This window comes from Coptis chinensis, chromosome 6 (genome assembly GCF_015680905.1).
Source record: "Coptis chinensis isolate HL-2020 chromosome 6, ASM1568090v1, whole genome shotgun sequence".
NCBI classification, from domain to species: Eukaryota; Viridiplantae; Streptophyta; class Magnoliopsida; order Ranunculales; family Ranunculaceae; genus Coptis; species Coptis chinensis.
Window position 1 is genome coordinate 21,557,348 of NC_141461.1, and position 20,603 is coordinate 21,577,950.

General features: G+C 34.9%; 1 protein-coding gene and 2 pseudogenes across 5 annotated transcripts; 2 read left to right on the plus strand and 1 right to left on the minus strand.

Moving 5' to 3' along the window:
* The first annotated feature begins 1,135 nt into the window (after positions 1 to 1,135).
* Positions 1,136 to 3,350, plus strand: LOC147492071 (pathogenesis-related protein 1-like; annotated as a pseudogene). Its single transcript, XR_015200378.1, has one exon. The product of XR_015200378.1 is annotated as a pathogenesis-related protein 1-like (transcript).
* On the minus strand, positions 2,762 to 11,833 carry LOC147492072 (SEC-C motif-containing protein / OTU-like cysteine protease family protein). 4 transcript variants are annotated; one of them, XM_086569511.1, is made up of 14 exons: positions 11,728 to 11,833; positions 11,552 to 11,658; positions 11,390 to 11,465; positions 11,154 to 11,303; positions 10,770 to 10,828; positions 9,645 to 9,729; positions 9,365 to 9,511; positions 9,100 to 9,214; positions 8,288 to 8,421; positions 8,088 to 8,185; positions 6,052 to 6,291; positions 5,826 to 5,971; positions 3,717 to 4,174; positions 2,762 to 3,589 (listed from the first exon to the last, which is right to left on the minus strand). In XM_086569511.1, exons 1-11 carry the CDS (start codon positions 11,779 to 11,781, stop codon positions 6,162 to 6,164), a joined length of 1,155 nt encoding a protein of 384 aa, XP_086425637.1. In that variant the 5' UTR covers positions 11,782 to 11,833; the 3' UTR covers positions 2,762 to 3,589; positions 3,717 to 4,174; positions 5,826 to 5,971; positions 6,052 to 6,161. The 4 variants fall into 4 exon arrangements, with proteins under 4 accessions (XP_086425637.1, XP_086425638.1, XP_086425636.1 ...); XM_086569512.1 differs by lacking the exons at positions 2,762 to 3,589; positions 3,717 to 4,174 and having other exon boundaries at positions 5,701 to 5,971; positions 8,300 to 8,421; XM_086569510.1 differs by lacking the exons at positions 2,762 to 3,589; positions 3,717 to 4,174 and having other exon boundaries at positions 5,701 to 5,971.
* Positions 11,834 to 13,763: 1,930 nt separating this feature from the next.
* LOC147492073 (peamaclein pseudogene) lies at positions 13,764 to 14,134 on the plus strand (annotated as a pseudogene).
* The last annotated feature ends 6,469 nt before the right edge of the window (positions 14,135 to 20,603 follow it).

Sequence of the window (20,603 nt, forward strand, 5' to 3'; positions counted from 1 at the left end):
GGTGTCTAACTACTTATATTTAATCAATTGTCCGATACGATACGCTACGATATACTAAACCGTATTCTATTGGGCCTGGATATGGGCTCCACGTGTACCCGTTGATTACCTTGGACACAATTTTTTTGTTTCTCTCCAAACAACTTGTTCTAATTTTTGTTAAATTATTTAAACTCCACTTTATATTAACTCCAAATGAACTCTACCACCAAAAAGACAATTTTTGGTGAAGATAGTATTCTCATAATAGATAATTTTCTTACAAAAAATCAGCCCAAATGAAAATGTTTAACCTTCTCAAAAGTTGTTTTGAAATTTGAAAAATATGAACTCTTGGATAATTCTATAACACTGTAAGCAAATTTTGTTACGTCTAGACTCACATCTTCGCCGAAAATAGACCGATTTGATATCACCCTTCCATTCGAATTAGCAAAAGCAATATCTCCTTATATAATATGGATTCCAAACATTCATGATCTGTATGTGAATGAGTCGAATTACTTATCCCTCAGTCTATTAGTGAACCATCTCTCTAGGGATTGTGAAAGATGCTCTACTAGAAATATTCTTGTTATTGCTTCGACTCATATTCCCCAAAAAGTGGATCTTGCTCTAATTGCTCCGAATAAATCAAATACATGCATTAAGATACGAAGGCTTCTTATTCCACAACAACGAAAGTACTTTTTCACTAAGTCTAGACATCTTCAAATGTCTTGTTTTTTTTTCTAAAGATGATATATATTATGGGAAGAACATATCTACAAAAAATCAGCTTCTAATTCATTGTTTTTCATGGTAAGTGGAGTTCATATAACAAACATGTCATTTAAAAGCTAACAAAAGACTATTTTCTGGGTCAAGGTGAATATGCGCTTTGAAGTTTCAATTGCCTGATGCCAAATGTAGGAAGGTCAAGGTGAATGCTGCTTCCATGTCTCACCCGCCTACTGCTATTCCAAAGAGTTGAATGGTTTGTGATTATGTTCGTAAAAACAAATTCGAGAAAGTGGTCCCAAGGCCCAAATAACTTATATTCGGCATTCAAAGCTTATTTAGTATTCAGCATTTAGATAGTACTATCCATTTGGCCCCGCCTATGGGCGGACTTGCTACATAGATAACTAATGACTCAAAAGCTTAAAGTCCACTTGAATAAATAATATATGTATATTGATAGCTAATAATTCACTACATATTTTATTTGAAGGGTTTATATTTTTCTATTTTTTTTAAGAGATTGCAATCAAAATATATACTATATGCACTCCACTGGACCGTATGGTGAGAATCTGGCTAAAAGCAGAAGCGGTGACCTTGTGGGTTAATGAGAAACAATTTTATAATGTCCAAGCCAACTCATGCAATGGTGGAGAGTGCCTGCACTATACTCAGGTTATATGGCGTAAATCAGTCCGACTTGGCTGTGCTAGGGAAAGTTGCAGCAATGGGGGAACTTTTATTGTTTGCAACTATGATCCACCTGGTAACTATATAGGCCAAAATCCTTTTGACCCTTGATAGTTCAAGCTCCTCATATTGAATCACTTGAGTTTAAACCTAAAATTACATTAGGTCCATAATGGGTCCAAATCCATGAAGTTCAGTATTAGTATTGGTATTGAATATTGTACGCTTTTCATTTCAAATTACCGAACCTCCTCCACCAAATTTGTCCTAAAACATTCATGACTCCCACTCTCACTGGGTTACTCAAGAAAATCCCAATAGAAATGTCTCCCTAATTGTTTGCCATCTCCCACCTTCTCGCAACAAAATAGAAATGTCCAAATTGCATCAACAGGTACCTACTAACCAAATTGCATCTCTGTGATTACATCAATAAGTTCTCACTTAACCAAATAAATATTGTTAGTGATAAAAATAACTTAAGCTTAAATGATTTCATAAAATATCAATCACCATATAAGATGAAACATCTAAAATGGTCTGCCCTATTAGGTGGTAAATGCTAGGATGTATTTATATATGCTAGTATGAGCCAAAAATTGGTGTGAGGGAAAAAAAAATACATATCATCATTGTAACCAAAAGCATATATGAATATATTAAGAAAACTAACATCTCACTGGAAAATTCACCCCTTAACGAAAAACATATATGAATTGGTTGATCCTTTCCATCCAACTCATGTAGGGGGCCAGATAAACAAAAAATAATACATAGTGTACTTTTGGCCCTTTAGCCACTTCACACCCCTTTGCTACTCCATGTAAATTTATTGAACACCCCTTCAATTAACAATCTAAGTTTCCTCCAACATAGATTTATGAGTTAACTAACTCAACATCCAAATTAAGAGACAAAAGAATATCATGATTTTTTTTTATAGTACATGGATGAAAAGTGCAAGATGCAACCATCTCTTCTCAACATACTATGGGAAAAAGGATATATCAAATAAGTTAAAGTAGAAGATGTAATAGCAAAAAGAAAAGAATGTAATTACAGACCATCGTCTCTTTTCAAGAAACTCATAGAAACCAAGATATAAAGGAAGCTAGTGAATTGAATTAAACAAATGGGTTGACCACCCCTCGTTTTCTGTTGGAATGAGATATTTCTTGTGTTTGGAGAATGAATTGCTATCTAGGGGATACTTGACTGATCTTGCCTAAATGGTTTGACATTTAAAACAATTTCTCGAACAGTTTGAAGAAATAAGCAATTGTAACACAGATGACATATAATATGGTTCTCACATTACAAATAGTTCTACATATACCGCAAAAAGAAACATATAATATTTATATCATTCTCATAAAAAAAATCTCACACAATGACCAATTTTACAGAATTCACGCCTAAATAAAACATTTTGAAAAAATATCTAAGAGAAAGGAAAACACAAATATCAACATGTAGAGATTCTAAATTAAAGCATTTTATTACCTTTGATAACTTTCGGTTTTTGGTGGCAGCAGCAATGACGCATTCATTGAATCCCATAGACTCCACCATATGAATCCCAGGTGATGCACATCATCTTTGAGTTGCCCCAGTTCCATTTCTGAGTTGATGGCCATGACTGCTGCTCCCAAAACTATGCAACACCACACTAAAAGTAGAATCTTGGTATCTCTGCAGCTCCTTTATCTTGTTCCTTGCCATCTCAAGCTCCTTTTTGCTGCCACTCTCTCTGCGATCTCTTCTTGAAGCTTCTTCCTCTCCGCTTGCAATGAATTAATGTTGTGTTGATCTCAATTGTCTTGATCTTGAGTTGCCTTTGTAATTCCACAATGTCTGATTTCTGCTCCTTCAGACCATAGTATTCGAGTAACTCACCTTCGAGTTTCACTTCCCTTTCTTCCAAGGTGTCATGGAAGATAAAGGTCTCTTGTTGGATTCAATATAATTGACGGAGCAGGAGGAAGTTTGTCTTTAGATTTTTCAGTTGGTGTTGAAAAGTTATCCATCTCATTGTTGAGCACAATACCATTAGATGATGAGAGCACCCCTGCTCCAAAAGGATAATTTACTGTAGTTGTCAGTGATACCGCATTTCTAGCGCCCTGCATCGACGATGCAGAAATGACTCGTCCCATGATCTTTTAGTTAGCTCCATCTGACAATAAAGATATAGTTAAAACTCATTAGTAACAGTCTTATGTGGTAGTATTTCCGCAAGTTAAAATGGATTATAAACAAAATACTGAAAATAGTTTTGTATATCTTCAGTTTTCTGTCTCAACCTGCTCATATAGTACTCAGAAGGAAAGGTGGTGTTATCGAATATCTTTTCCCGAAGTTCCTTAGCAAAAGATGGGGAGAGCATGTCAGAAACATAATTTGCTTCATTTATGAAATCTGGATCACCAAGATTCATTCGAATAGCAAACATGTGCTTTAGAGCTTCGATTGGGCGATGAAGACCCAAAGGACCCTTTACAGCATCAGGACATCAAAGGTTGGCCCTCAAGACAATCTTTGCAGCAACATCTTCACTGTACCCAGAAGTAGCAATCAACTTAATCGCACTCCTGAATATCAAATCCAAACTATTCATACAAAGTTCTTCAAGCTGGTCTTCTGAAAGTTCATTCCACTAAGTACCTTGTAACTTCTCTGGTTCTAGTTTGCGTCCAGGTCGAGAGGACTCTACGTCTGGCAAGTTTGTAGGGCCAGTCAACGGAAGTTCCTACAATGATGCCTGATGTAGAAGATCACAAATTAGAACATCCAAAATTGGGTCGTGACTTTAAGGCCATATGGCATTTAGCAAAAAATTAAATGGAAGAGATTTATAGCTAGACATGATCCAGTCAAAGCACAACAAATCACATCTGCATACAATCTTTGCTTGGGCAGACGGCAGCCTAAGGTTATATAATTTAATTGTTCATAATAAGTTCATCACCCCAATCATTTCCTCAAGTTAAGTACTGTTTAAGTGTCTATAAGCTGAGACACAGTGCTATTCGATAGACAAGTTATGGATGAAACACATAACATCGTGCGGCAGAAGCATTGAGCATGCACACTCGGGGGGCTACGAAAACACTCCAAGCTGAGTGTTTCACTCAGTGGATCAGGGCAACATCAATTGCATTATCCACTAAACTTGAAAAAGAAATAAGGATGGGATGAATGTCACTATTGACATGATGTAGATTATACCCATTTCAATGAGGCAGCATAATGAATTGATTTTACTAATTCAAATTTCTTTTAGGGGGTCGTTGGAAGCTGCTTGCCTGCCTGTAGAATAATACTAAGCCATGGTTTTTCTTAGAAAAGCAGGAAACAGCCCAGCAACGTAAAAGGGGCCTAATCACTTTCCAGATTCCACAAATCTTCAATCTGACTATCTAGGCTATTTGATTAAGATAAAGATCTGGGCTAGTCATCATTCAATTTTAAAAGAATCTATTCTTGGAATAAGGAAAAAGATAAGAGGAACATTTTCTTATTTAAAGAACTTTTGAGAAAAGAGAATGTACATCTCGACTACAACCACACATGTCGCACAAACCATATTGGTCATGAATTGAACCAACGCGCACGTAGTGTGGAGGAGAACCCGGGGCCTCATTTGGATCAATTAGAGATAAATCAGACAAAAAATTTCTCTTATTTCTACTTCCAGTTTCTTGAACCACAATAGTTAAAAATACTAACATTAGCTTTCTCGGCAGACATTTTCCCAACTGAACAATCTTCGCCAACCCCTATAATTCTCTAGTTTTTTGTTATGGGAATTTGTGTGTGCGGTAAAAGTTGAGAGAGTTTTTTTTGGGTTTGGGTTTGGGTTTAAAGAAGGAGATTTTGTGTTTAGTAGTCAAGTGGTTCTGCTTCTTTAGTTAGCGTAGAAGAAGATTGAACTAACGCGCATGATTCTTCTTTGGAAGAAAAGAAGAATAAGAGAGTGGTTTGAAAGGATGATTTTTTTTTTTACAGTTTGGAGTATTTTGTAGAATTGAAAAGAGAATATGGAAAGAGGTTTTTATCTATTTTGGATTACCCCCGAACAATTGAAATCGGCCAAAAAGGCATTTTAGAGAAAAAAGAGGGGCTGACGTGGGTCACTGGGAGCATTTTCCAGATTCAGAGGCTTAAAAAAACAAACCATCTTAGTCTTCTTGTACAACTGGTTTGCTTTTTTATCATTGGCGAATTTTAAGGACAGTAAAACCTTCAGCATAGAAACCAGTAATCTGTAGCCTGACTCACATCAGCTAGCATGAAACCACTTTCACAGATGACAGTGGTCAAATTAGGAAAACTTGAAAATCAATTACATACAACAACTATCTTGATATTAACACCAGGAGGTGAAGCAGTTTTGAAAAAAGTTATCTTACCTAACACGGGTCTGTAAAATCTTTCTAACAAAATGCTCTATACAGAAGTGCTCCCAAATAAAACTCGGAAGGCACTTGACCAGAATGAAGTGAAAAATTGTAACGGAGTCCTACTTGCACTTTTCACAGTGATGCTGCCAAAATACCTGCATCACAAATATTCACAATTACGTACCAAGTTCGAGAAATTTAATCAGTTTTGAGTAGATACACATTACTAACTGACCTGTTGCACATATTTCAGATCAAAACTGCAGCAACATCCTGACTCCCACTGCAAGTGACACTATTATGCCTTGAATCAATGGGACATCGCCAGAGATGTGGTAATTTTGCTTATATACAAAGTGCGCCCATATCTGGTAGGTTTACTTCGGATTTGCCTAAATGTGCAGCTTTTGCGGATCCACTTTTTCTGCTCTGCTTCCTTTGCACTCTAACTTTACCAGATGCTACTCTATGCTTGCTGATTACAAAAGCAAACAATAAGACATGTGAGAGGTTCTTCCAATTATAACACAACTTCAAACATCATTCGAGCAGTGACTTGGTCATTAACATATTAAAGATGGATAAAGCTATACAAGTGCAATCGACTTGATGCAGCTTGCCAAACTGAAGTTTTCTTTGATGATGATAGTTTTGGAAACTAAAGAAAAGAAATATCTGATACTTGATTGATCTAGTACAATTGAATGAACTGATGCATAGCATATCTTGATGTACACGTCTACAAGGGTAGCAGTAGGAAACGATACAAAATCTCAATAACCCAAAAAAAGCAGGCAGTACCAAAAAAAACAAGTATACATCTTAAGAAGTGTGTTCGCAAATCAAGAAATTAAAAGTATTCAACTTCTTGCATTCGCATCTACAAGGGTAGCTGCATGAAACAACCAATTAACTGCAAAAATGCAGGAAGTACGAAAAAAAACATATACATCTTATAATATAAAGGGCATATTTTGATGGGCCAAGCTTTGACTTCCTAAAAGGTCAGACATCCATTTGAAGTATCAACTCATCCATATGAGTACATAGATGATAAATCAAGTTAAAAAAGCTTAAATGTCTAGCACATCATCACCTATGTAAATACCTGTTTATTAGCACACTTGTTTATTTATTTATTTATTATTATACATTTATTACTATTATTATCTGATTGGAGAGCGGATTGCCATACTTATGCTTATACTTTTATGAACATACAAACTGATGGTCCTCATCAGGTTTCACTTGTGATATGATTGTCACTGGACAAACATAGAAACTGATGAATACAATCACTAACATTTCATCAATTTTTGTTTTTATTTTTATTTGTTTTCCATCAAAAAAACATTTCTTCGGCCAATTCTAATCATCATGGCTAATATGCAATTCATTTATGGAGGTTCTGACAACATCAAAAAGAACTAATCAGTGGGACCAGTGTTGTAGGAACCAGAAAAAACCGCGAGTTGACTCGAACCACTTGGAAAACGAGATAAATCGTTGGCAAAACCAGAAATTTACCAAACCGTATTGAACCACATGCAGTTTCTATAAAAATCGTAAAACCCGAGTTGAACCTTAAATCTTACGGTTTGTAATATGGAGAAAGAGAGATATAGAGATGAGGTTATTTGTGGCGGCTACATCTAATCTTAAAGGTAGGGTTTACTTAATAGGTGGGTGCAAATAGTAATACATTAATAATTATATTTCTATCTTCTATGCGGCCCAACTAGAACTAGTCAACTACTATAATAACTAAACTTCTCGTGAATGAAAAAAGAGGGTAGACAAAAGGCACGTATTTCATTCCTTTTGCCTAAAAAAAATTAGTACCCCAATTCAACTCATGCAAGACAAAGTTTCTGATTCTTTATTCTAAAGTTCTCTTTCCCTCTTCTATAATATATAACCAAGCTTAGTATGACAATCATGGTAATTTATGGCAATCATGGAAAAAATTCACATAAACTTCATACATGTATAGGTTTCTAATCATACATATGTTTTTTGAAATCTAAAATACTTAAAGAAAAAAATCTTATGATTTACGATACGGTTTAAGATTTAATCCAACTCTTAACCTCTACGGTTTAAGGTACGATTTACGATTTTACAACATTGAATGGGACAACTAACATCTTTGTACGAAATGAAGAAAAGGAAAAGAACGCCTTATGCACATTATGACATGAATAATCTACCAAACTGAAACTGTTGAAGAATAAACAGATAAAGGTCTTCAGAAGCAATCAAGATACATACTCTACAGATCCAGAGGACGAATGCCCATTGACTGTTCCACAACAAGCCTTGAACTTCTTTTTCGAACCACAAGGGCAAAACTTATTTTCTGGTATTCTCTGCAGTAACAACAAAAGCCAGTAAAGCAGAAGAAATAACAAGCATCAACAGAAACCATTTTAAACATGTTCAACGGAAGAAAAAGAGGCTGTCATCATTACAGCGTAATTTACAAGTGTATCCATGCGTTGAGTACTGTTATCATCAAGAAATGACATAGCATCACGTTCACAGGTTTTTGGTCCACCCAACTCCTCTGGCGGTTCACATTCCCCATTTTCAAAATAATCTAGGCCTGTTCACACATATTAAAATAAAGTGGATAAATGGAAGGAAACGAGAATTTATTATGCCACAGAATTTAGAATGAGTACCAGAAAAAAAAAGAGCATAAAAATATCTAAAAGAGGCAGGTTCTACGTAAAGGCACAGAAGCTCCAGTCTACCTTTGAAAATTAGACTACGAGCTAGAAAATTCAAAGTCCTACTAACATACTATACCGTACAGTCATCCAAGTAGCTATAGATATAAAAAACAATTATGTTATAGCTTCACATACTATAACTACTTTAATAACTAGGTACTTACGACATTTAGTCATTTATATAAATAGTAGACATTAACTAAAGAATATGGATTAATTAAATAGTAACAATATCAACTGGTAGATTATCCAACATTTCACAATTCAACTCTACACTATGGATAGAACAATGATCTACAGTTCACCAATGACAAAACCTAACCCCATTAGGCAGACCACCTCTTCTAAGGGAAGTAGCTAGACATCTGACTGACCTCAGCATTTAGAGTTAGAAGACAAACAAAAAAAAATAGATGCATATATATATATATGTTGGTGAGATTACAGATAAATTGAACATGTTATATGTTGTTTAATAAGTAAAAGGTAAGGTATCCTATTAAAAGATACTTTATAAGGACTATCTAAATTGTGATGACGATACTGACCAGTCACTAGCATATTAAGTTGTTCATCATCACCAGCAATATCATCTTCTGATCCTTGTAATGCTATCAAAAACTCTATTGCAGCATTAGCATCACCGTCTACTTCTTGTAAGACCTTGATCAAAAAGTTAAGGTAAGACATTTATTAAATTTGGCCTACATTAAATTCTACAGATTTGAAGAGCCAATAGCCTTCAAAGAACAGAAAACAAACAGGCACAAAAGTTTCAGCTTGAATACGATACAAATGATCTCAATTTGTCACCTGTTCAACTCTATTAACGCTGTTACATCCACTTCCAGCCATAACCAGCTTAATTATTCCCGCATCGCCGATGCACTCAGAATGGCCCCCTTTAGAGTTGGGCACACCTCTGGCTTCTCTAGATGTTGCTGAAAGATCATCATCTGCCTTTTTGTCCACAAATTTAAAAAAAAAAAAAAAAAAAAAGTCAGAAGTTGTTATGAATTTCACACTTCAAAGTAGAATTGAATAGATGCCAGTGAAGATCCTCTATTTGGACATGCTTGACCAAATTATAAACCTTAATCACAATCGTCTGAGCTGGCCCATTGCAAGGATCTTCCTTTGAACGTACACTATTGTAATGCTCTTCATTATGATATGATCTGCAAGTAAAATGACAATAAAATATATGCAAAAGTAACAAACTTCGAAAAGTACTAAGTAACTGAAGTAATACTAGGGACCATCATAAGAAAATCAAAACAACAAACAACCAATGGTAGGTATTTGCAATAGATTTGAGAAAAGCATTTTTTTTCTTTTCTTCTTGAGAGGTCTTTTTTGAGAATTTCAGCCATTAGCTACTTCACAATCCAAATACCAAACTTCCACGAAAGACATTGGAGGATACAAGTTCCACATAAATTTTTCATATTCGTTTGGATGGTTATTTTGGACAAAATTCTCACCACCAATATAACTTCCAAAAAACTGGAAAAGTTATTTAAAAGGAAAGCTCTAACCCTCGGCCACCATACATGATTCCAGATTTTTTTTTTTTTTTTTTTTTTGATCGGTAAAGTATAATTTTATTAATATAATTAAAGATAGATACATAAGGATGAAATATCCTCCATTACATACATATAGAAAAGAAAAGAAATGAAGATTCCAGGGATTTGGACATTGGATGGAGATTGAGATTCTAAATATAGCTTCCATGTCAGCATGTAGTGGATTGGTTCCAATGGTCAGTACCCCGAGTTTGCATGCAGGTACTTTTGGGGGAAGTGGATTCTTATAAAACAAATTCATCATGCTTGAAGCGGCGGAGGAAATTGAAATACAGCTCCTTCAATGTCTAAGGTCGCCCTTCACAATGTGCATCAACAAGAAGGTGGAAGTGATATCTGGGAACCCACTGATTGGATGAAGACAGCCAAAGGCCAATTGTTTCTACTTATAACATCCTCTCTCATACTTTCAAATTATCCTCATGGGAATAGCTAAATGTAATTTGTGTCGGAAACTTCAGCCTTTTGTTTAAAATAATGTATCCATGTCTTGTCAAGATTCTCATTCGTCATATAAGAATAACATAACTTGCCAAAGCTCCAAAGAATATTTCAGACCTTAACAGAAGGAACAACATATGGACCAAACAAACTCAATTGACACCAATCTGAGGTTAAAAGAGACTTACAGATGAATTATGCGTGCATGATAATGGAAGTTCCTTATGTACCAACGAGGTTCCATTATCTGCATACATACAGCAACACACATTGTTCAAATTTGGTACAGGGGAACAGCTAATATTCAGGACACATGTGTTTCTGATTATCTGTGAAAACATAACAACATAGATTAAACATTTCCTAGAATTAAATTCAGATGGTTCCACACAATCTAATTGCAGGAGAAGAATGATGTGACCAACCCTACAACCTCATATATGCTGTTCTTTCCTGAATATTGCAAGTTCAAAATGTATACGTTTGTCATACGTGGACTTCAACAAAACGCTTGCAGATTAAAGTACAATGTGAGATGACGAGGAAATGAAACTAGTGAATTAGGGGCTTACTCGGTGAACACAGATATTACTTCTTGTAACAAGAGAAGCCGCCTGCAATTCCATATTTCCTGCCCATGTACTTTCCTCTTCCATGGATTTGCAGTATTCATCAAATGGAACACCATCCTCAATAAAGGGCTCAAAATCTTCTCTATGCTTCTGTTACATACAATTATGACATCACATATAACAAGCCTTTTTGTAATTAATAGATGCCACATATTTTCTCAATGCCGTAAACATACCACAATATACTGCACCACCATACGGCGGTACTTTCCGTGCTCCTCTTCATTACCTTCCAATTGATCAGCTACTGCCCTACACAATATAACAAACTTTATAAACAACTTTAACTAATGGATAAACTAAATTACTATACAACAAACCTCAATATAAACACTAACCTAAAGAAACAATTACCATCAGCAGTAACTTCAATAACTTTCAAATCCAATGCATCAAGTTGTGCACGGAACTCTACTATATTCGCACACTTTCCACGCTTTTTACCCTGTAATTATTGATGCATGAGTAAAAACTAAAAGTGAATATGAGAATAATAGAAAATATATATACTTACTTGGGGTTTCTTTTTGGGTTTTGGTTTTTGATTATGATGTTTTGTGTGACCCATGATTTTTTACAGCAACAGTTTTGGCTATGATTTGTGAGAGTGAATATTTGGTGCGAAGATTTTCGTGAAGAGAGAATTTATATCTTATTGTTTTTTAGGTGGCCCAGGCCCATAATACACATGGGCTTATTTGGAGGCCCATAGTCGATTCGTCCTAGACTCCCAGAACTTTCATTTGAACTATTGCTTAGAAAATTCAGTCCATGACTTAGTACTTGTCTTAGTTGAGTTTGCACGAAAAAAAAAAAAACCCATTTTCATTCATTAGTTTCTCTCCTTCAATCATTTAAACGAAAAAGAACACTAATTCAACTTCAATAACACACAATTCAATTTTAAAATTAGAAGAACAAGTTTCGGTGACGAATAAATTAATTTAGGTTTGATGAAAAAGAAGCATTTTTCAACAATGAAGAAACATGGTTTCATGATGAATAAACACAATTCTACTATGAAGAATCACTATCTTTCTCATTTCGATTGATTGTTGTAAATCTTTGTTTTTGTTTTATTGATTTTTCCTTCTTCTTCCTAATTTAAATAAATTGAGTTCCCGAGACTATGTAAATTTGTGTTCGCATAGAAATTTAAGTATGCAAATTTATTTTTACATATTAATTTTTCTCAGCAGATCTCGTGACTGACTATGTAAATATGGTTTTACACAATCGTTTTAGTATGCAAATTTATTTTTACATAATGATTTTTATGTGCGGGTGTGAGTTTGTAACTATGTAAATTTGTTTTTACATGGATATTTCAGTATGCAAATTTATGTTTACATAGTGATTTCTCTGCATATCTCATGATTCTGTAAATTTGTTTTTACATAATCGTTTTAGTATGCAAATTTATTTTTACATAATGATTTTTATGTGCGGGTGTGAGTCTATGATTATGTAAATTTGTTTTTATATGGAAATTTCAGTATGCAAATTTATGTTTACACAGTGATTTATCTGCATATCTCATGACTATGAAAATTTGTTTTTACGTGGAAATTTCAGTATGCAAATTTATTTTTACATAGTAATTTTTCTCTGCAAATTTATTTTTACATACTGATTTTCAATGAAAATTTAATTTTTACATATTGATTTTATGTCAAAGATGTTTGTGTTCTAAAGAATTTTGATTCAGCGATATCATTACTTGACATCTTGTGTGATATACATTCTCCCATTGCGCCACAAACGAGTGTAATGTTGAATCTTGTTTCTTTTGAGTAACAAGTGTTGGATCTACAAATCTATAATCATATTTACTTTTTATTTTTAATGTTCCAATCATTTATTATTATTTTTTTTTCATTTCAATTTTTTTGGAAGATAGAAATTTAATCTTTGTGTTTTTTGGGTTGTTTTTTTTTTTTTTTTTACGGAAAGAGAATGTAAAAGGAGAGAACGTGGATTTTTTTTGGAGGCAGAGGGATATTTTGGTTAGTTTCCGATTGTGGTTTTGCATTTTAAAAACACAAAGAGTTTTTATTACTTTGTCCGTGTAAAGGGGGTTTTTATGTAGCCAGTTGAAGGTAGAGGGAGATTAAACGCAAAACCTTCATGAACATGTGAGCACAATTCTGAGTTTCTGACACTATCCCAAGGTACGTGGTTCATAAATTTGATTTCCCAATAATACCACCTTAATTTCAATTCAGACAGAGTCCTAGAAACCACTTCAATAAAACCTTTTACATATGCGTATGCTTGTGCTGTAAACCACTTCATTCACTGTATATATCACTCATCAGTCATTAAAGTGTTTCTTGAAAGAAAGAGAGATGAGATTCTTCGGACCAACTTTTCTACTCAGCACACTACTTCTTGCTACCTCTGTTCTCCAACCCACCTTGGTTGGTTCAGGTTCAAGTAAGATAACTTCAACTTCATTTTCTCTTAATATCATCTTAGTGTTTTTGACAATTTTCTAACTATAAAACCAAAAGTTTGTAAATTTAAGTGCAAGGCCGGGCTATTCGCTACATGTCAATAGTGGTTGACCATGTGATACTACTCGACATCCCAACGTAAATAAGATATGGGCGACTAGCCGACTACATGTCTATAACATTATAAGTGTATAACTCTATACAGTTTTGTAGTTAATTTGTGTATAACCTTTTTTTTTTTTTTTTTTCCTGATTAGTTTGTGGTCTGTTTGTCTGGAAGGTTACTGTGATAAGAAGTGCAGTTATAGGTGTGCTCTAGCAGGAGTATCAGACCGTTGCTTGAAGTACTGTGGTATTTGTTGTATGGAGTGCAAGTGTGTTCCATCTGGGACTTTTGGCAACAAGCACGAGTGCCCTTGTTATAGGGACAAGAAAAGCTCCAAGGGTCATCCCAAATGTCCTTAGAACACTTAATTCATAATCAAATACATCACTGCACTTTTCGTAGTTCCTACTACTTAGGTTTATGTGTCTTTGCGAATTATGAATGCAATAGGGGGAAGTATGTAGTCATGTATGTTGTTGATCAGTGGTGAATAAGATAGATTTTGGAGGATTTGATCTTTGATATATGGGATTAAATGTCAACCTCCTCTTGCTTTGCTTAAATTATTATTTTTATTGTGTTCTTGATCTTTTATATATATATATATATATATAAGCATTGCATGTATGTTTGTACATGGGCAAGCTATAAATACATGTATGGAGGAAATGTGATCTGAAAATATTAGGGTTAACTACCCTCCCTAGATGAGCCAATTAGGAATCCCCTCCACTAAATGGGAAATTAGGGTTTCTCCCTCTCTACACAAAAAAAAAAAAAAATCAAATTGGGTTGATCAACCATTGTGTATTTTTTTGTGTGTATTTGGAGGGGGAATATAATACTAGTTAACCCAAAATATTATTCTACTAACTAATGCCAGTTTATCATAAAAAAGAAAAACAAAAAAATCTACATATACCACAATTTTCTTTTATGTTTTGCCATTTTGGTGCATTTATCATTTTTGAAATTACAGTCTTACAGATAACATCCAAATGGTTTTTGTTTTTTTTAATTATAATTGATTAGAAAAATTATATATCTAAAATACTTTAAAGAACACGGCTGTTAGATACAGTCCCGCAATAGTTTTTTTTTTTTTATGTAACTTTTGGTCTCTTCAACCATTTTGTTTGGACGGAATTGCCCATATCTAGTTGATTAAATTACAAAACACCCAATCAAAATGTTAAAGTACCTACAATAGTACTTTATTATTATTTTTTTATATAATTATTGGTTTCTTTAACCATTTTGTTTGGACGGAATTGTTCATACCCAATTGATTAAATTACAAAACACCCAATCAAAATGTTAAAGTAAATTTGAAATAATAATAAAAATAATTATGTCATTTAGACTCAACCAGTGTTATCAAACTCGGCCCGGCCCAGCAGTTTGACCTGGTGAATCGGGCACCAAACTGGGTTGGGTCACATAGTAGATCGTTTAAGCAGTTGACCTAGGCCAAACCCGGTTAACTCGTCCAATTTTCTTGTAAACTGGTTTAACCGGACAGTTTAGTTCGAGCCTTGGGTGACTATTAAACAAGTTAGGATCTAACCTGTATAGACTCGAACATTGGTTTATTGGAAAATGAAATGGCTCTAAGACCACCTGGGCCACTAACGAAGTTGTGAAAATGTATGTACTAAGTGAATTATATAATACTAGCCATTGGGCCGGCCCATGGCCGGATTGTTACATTATATGTGTTTAATAATGTATTACTAAAACATAGGAATATGTGATTCATTTGGTATAATCAATATTAAACCATGTCAGCACCATCAACTGCTTCCTCAATAGATTCTCTGCTTTCCTTGGCAGCATTCATGCCAATATCTGGGTTTCCACTAGCACCAAGCCCCCTAGTTAGCTCGGACCCGATTTGCAATTGGTTTTCTGAATATACAGGTGACATCCTCGAGGCATGAACATCCGTATTAACTATCCAGAACTCGACGCCCTTCATGGAACTTTCAATCATTCTATTTACAGCATTGGAACCTCCACCCCCAATCCTAACCACTTTAATTTTGGCTTCGTTATAACTGTTGAACTGGATGGGTCTTTTTAAGTTGTCGGTGACAATGTTGGCTAAGCTCTCCTTTCTCAGACCAGTAATACTGTCATTCACCTCGCTTCCTCTAAGCATCGAGACTTCGGGATGTAGATTCAAGAAAGAGTCTTTACTGCTGTGATATTGTTTAACACTAGCCATTAAGCCCGACCTATGGTCCAGCCTGCTACCTTGATAGTCCAATATATGCTAGAATAGATTTTTTAAATATGTATGTATTTTATGAAAGCCATTAAGAATTTTTAGTTAGTTCATGTATACATTTGCACTTACATAAAGGCCCAAAATGTACAAAGAACGTTAAAAGCCTAAACTATTATTTATCTGTTATTCCATATTTGGTGTGTATATAAGCAAGTAGTCGTTTATTCCCTTTAAATAAGCATTATCTTTTTTCAATGCTTTAATCTGCATTTGAAGTTCTTTTACTTGAATATTTGCTTCGTAGAGCTCTTCACGTCTAGTCATGAGTTCGTTGTAGTTCACATCTAGTACTTCAAACTTGTATATATGTTGTAGATAGCGTATGACATTTCCTGCAGCAACATTTTCTGAGTCGACTTTCTTGGTTTGGTATGTTCCAAATGATGTTTGTATGCTAGGATAATTTGGATCTTGATGGTATTCTCTTAGTATAGGCACATTGATTGCAACATCCGCTGTGTACTGATAGTTCTCAATTATTGAACTGTAAACTGGTTCTTCATAAATCTTTTCTTTTTTGAGAATTTCTCTAAGTGCACTCTTCAGTGAAACATTGTGTTTTGTTTTGTACTCCACGATCTTCTTGTTGTATGTTTGATTATCCATGACCTGCATTTTTTTTTTTTTTATTATAGTAGTTTAATAAAAAACATATATTGTCATGGAATAAATTGTGTTGACACTACAAGAAAATGGGCCTTTAGCCACGGATGACCCGGAACATTTGCCACGGCTCCAAGCTGTAGAATCATTTCCTACAGTTGGTAGCTGTTGGTATACTTATAATAGTTGTAGGACGACGTGACACTATTTGGCTACGTTTCTCCACAGTCATAGCCGTTGGTATTCCTACAGGTTTGAACCGTCGGATCAGATCTTGATAGTATGTGATAGGCGTGGATTTTAACCCACGGTAATAATTCGACGGGTTAGCTGGAAAATTATTTGGAGAGGTTTGGGCGCGTAGCTCTAAAATTTCCTTCTCCCAGAAAAATCAGAAAAGGAAAAACCCCGTATAACAATAAATTTCTCTAAACAAACCTCTTCCACCGCCTCTCTCACCTTCTCTCTTATCGGCTTCTCTGTCCACCAAAGACCACCAAGACAAACCTTTCAAATCACCTCTCGTCACCATCTCTCTCTCTCTCATTAAAGGTAATATTGTTTAAAGTTTTATTTTTTAAGTTTTTGTTTAATTAAAGGTTGGTTCTTTTTTTGTTTTGGATGGAAATTGAGTAAATCCACATTGCAAGAATATCTAATGGTACAAAATGAGACCTCGTACACTATTGTGGCGTTAGGTATCTCCAGTGAAACTTGTAAGTTTGATTTAAAGTATGTGCAAAAGCAATCAATATCACTAAGCTAAGATCATTTACACTGGTATACCACTATATAGCCCCTACATGTATCAGGTCTAGCAACATCATACTCCGCTTTAAATGTAACTTCAGCAGAAGTAGATGAAGAGTTGGTTTCAAGTTACAGTAGTTCCTTTTTTGTTGTTTCAGACTTCTTGGCAATTCAAAAGACGTTTGAGTAGGCACTGAACTCTTCGTATTCATTACCTTCGATCATCTTCATCGCCAAACTACTGGTAATCAAAATCAAATTCACTCTCCAACCTCTTTCTGTGAAATTTAATTAATAATTTTGCTTCCATATAGATTCCAACTAGGATTCTTTTGTACTGTAACTTTGTAGAGTTATTTTGTTATGTACTGCTCACCTTAGCACCTTAAGAGGTAATGAAGATTGGCCAAGAGTGGCCGATCTAGTCTGGAACTTAGGATATCGGTTCCATCCATATACTATCTTTAGTATTTCTCCTCTCCATTTATTAAATAATATTGTACGGACAACAAGAAGCTTCAACTTTTAAGTGTTAGTGTGTTATAACTGGTGCTCATGTGAGAGCTTAAACCCGGTCAATAGTCTGGTTTCACTTGAAGAGGTATGGCTGATCTTTAACATGTGACAATTTTTAATACTCCCTGAAGGTTCTGACAAAGTGTTTGTTGATAGTTACGCTTGAGTATTATAAAATATCTAAGGAGGATGCCATTTCCAAAACACAACAAACTATTATTAGAACTTTAAATAACATTAATTTTCTATCTCAACTTTAAATAGGATTTTCCATCGCCAAACTATTATCCTTGGTTCTTTCTCTTTGGTTTTAACCTATTATCCTTTAATTTTATCATTTTTCTATTTTGGAAAAATCAATTTTTAATAGTTGTATATGCTTTACAAAACATTATTTGCTGGAGTGCTTCTACAGCAACACACACTTTGAACCGAATTTGTGAACACAATGACGTGGCAAGCAGAGAGACCTTGATTTGCAGTACTTCTTTGAGAAATACACACGCACCCCCTGCCTGATGAGTGCCACGTCATTGTGTTCACAATTTTCGGTTCATTTTGTGTGTTGCTAAAGACTTTTCCTTATTTGCTGGGTTTGAGGGGATGAGTTTCACTATGAATTCAATTGGAGGTTCAATTTGTGTGTTTTCGAAATTGGGAGTATCGGCAATATTTTTATTGTGTTTGTATTGTTGTCATTGGTGAATTTGTATGTGCCAAAACACAAATTTTGCTTGGTTTGCCACTTACTTTTTTGGTTTGAACTTTGAACTGTATAGTCATAATATATAACTATTAAAATACAAATTCTTTGTTGCTTTGAAATATATTGCTAGAAGCATATTTATTTGTTACGCTTTTTCAGCTCAAGAAGGTGACGCCTCAGTGCTCATAGGGTTCTCTTGTAGGTGTTTTACTTACTACGGAGGTGAGTTGTCAAATTCTTAAATGTATTTTGTTATTGGTTGTATGTGTGAATAAAACAACTATGTAAAATGGATTTATTTAATTTCAATATAGCTCATTTGGATATGCTCTCTTAATATATATTTGTTTTCAATCAATGTGACCTCCCTAGATGGCTGAGTTTTAGTTTTCTTAGTTGGAGCATATATATTGCACACATATTCCTTTAAAAAAATGGATTTACATTGATTTTTAATTTGTTTTGTTATTGTCTCCTTTGCTTTATCATTTACAAATATTTTTCTTTTTTTCATTACAATTATTGCTTAGGTTTTAAATATAGATTTATGTCCAAGTAAAATAATTCATGTTTAGAGATTTTGTTAATTTGGTAAGACATTTTTGCTTGAGATGAGGCTTGGGATAAGTGTATTCATGAATGAATCATGCTATTTAGTTTGTATATAGTTTGAACTTGTGTGATTCTTGTTTATTTGTAGATACATCATGGAGGGTTTTCTCCAAATGATAGAAGTAGTTGGGTGAATTTAGACTGCCATGACACCCGCTTTATAAATGGGGTAAACTATTTTATGGACTTTGTGGTAAAAACTACCATAATAAGCTCTTAATGCCGTGTCCTTGTCGTGTGTGTGTAAAATGGAGGGAAAGCAAAAACCTCTGAACTTCGTGAGGTATCACATTTATAAAACCGGTTCGACCCAACATATTTAAACTGGATATTTCATGGTGAAGAAAGACATGATCCGAATGTGGAGTCACATGGGAACTCTAATTTGCATGAGATGAATATAAATGATGCATTTACTACCGTGGTTGAAGAATTTGGTGGTGAAGAGTTAGATTCATTTCTTGGAGGTCTCGGAGTTGATAATGGAGAGGCACCGGGCATTGATGATGCTGAATCGATATTGTCAGATAAGAACTTTGAAGAGGCCATGAGTGCTTTATACCCTGGGTGCAAGAATTTCACTGTCTTAAGGTTTGTCATAAAGCTGTTTCGAATCAAAGTTACACGTGGGTGGTCTGATATAAGTTTTACCGAGTTGCTTCCGGGTTATTTAAGGCGTTACGGGCGGATAATAAAGTTCGGAAAGACACGTATCGATCTGAAAAATTAGTTAAAGAGTTGGGGCTAACTTATGAGAAGATCGATGCATGCCCAAATGATTGTATTTTATATTGGGGGAAGAAAAATGAATTGTTGCAAGAATGTCCTACTTGTAAGGTGTCGAGATATAAAATTGCAACAATTGAGGAGAGAAAAACCGTGTAAGACTACCCGAAGCGATTCTTGCGTTACTTTCCAATTGGGGATAGGTTGAAGAGAATATACGGTGTCGGTTGGGTAGCTAAAGCTATGTGTTGGCATTCTACAAATAGATTGGGGGATGGTGAGTTGGGTCACCCAGTTGACTCATCATCTTGGAAACACATTGATAGGACATACCCAAGTTTTTTTCTTCGAGCCACGTAATGTTCGATTGGGCCTTGCCAGCGATGGGTTCAACCCCTTTGGAATGCAAAGCACATCATTATAGTTCTTGGCCAGTGATGTGTGTCACATATAACCTCCCTCCCCGGCTATGTATGAAACCGCAATTCACTATGCTAGCACCGCTCATTGAGGGACGGCGACAACACGGGAATGATATAGATATTTATTTTACAGCCGTTGGTCCATGAATTGCAATCCTTGTGGGATAAAGGAGTGTTAGTCAAAGATGCTAATAGGGGTGATA

Bases quoted from the DNA above. Each gene is read 5' to 3' on its own strand.
- LOC147492072 (XM_086569511.1), bottom strand. From the start codon at position 11,781: ATGGGTCACACAAAACATCATAATCAAAAACCAAAACCCAAAAAGAAA. The intron at 10,829-11,153 runs GTAAGCCCCTAA...GTATGTATGCAG, and splicing joins GTAATATCTGTGTTCACCGA to ATAATGGAACCTCGTTGGTA. The intron at 9,215-9,364 runs GTGACAAATTGA...TTTTTGATCAAG, and splicing joins GCGTTAATAGAGTTGAACAG to GTCTTACAAGAAGTAGACGG.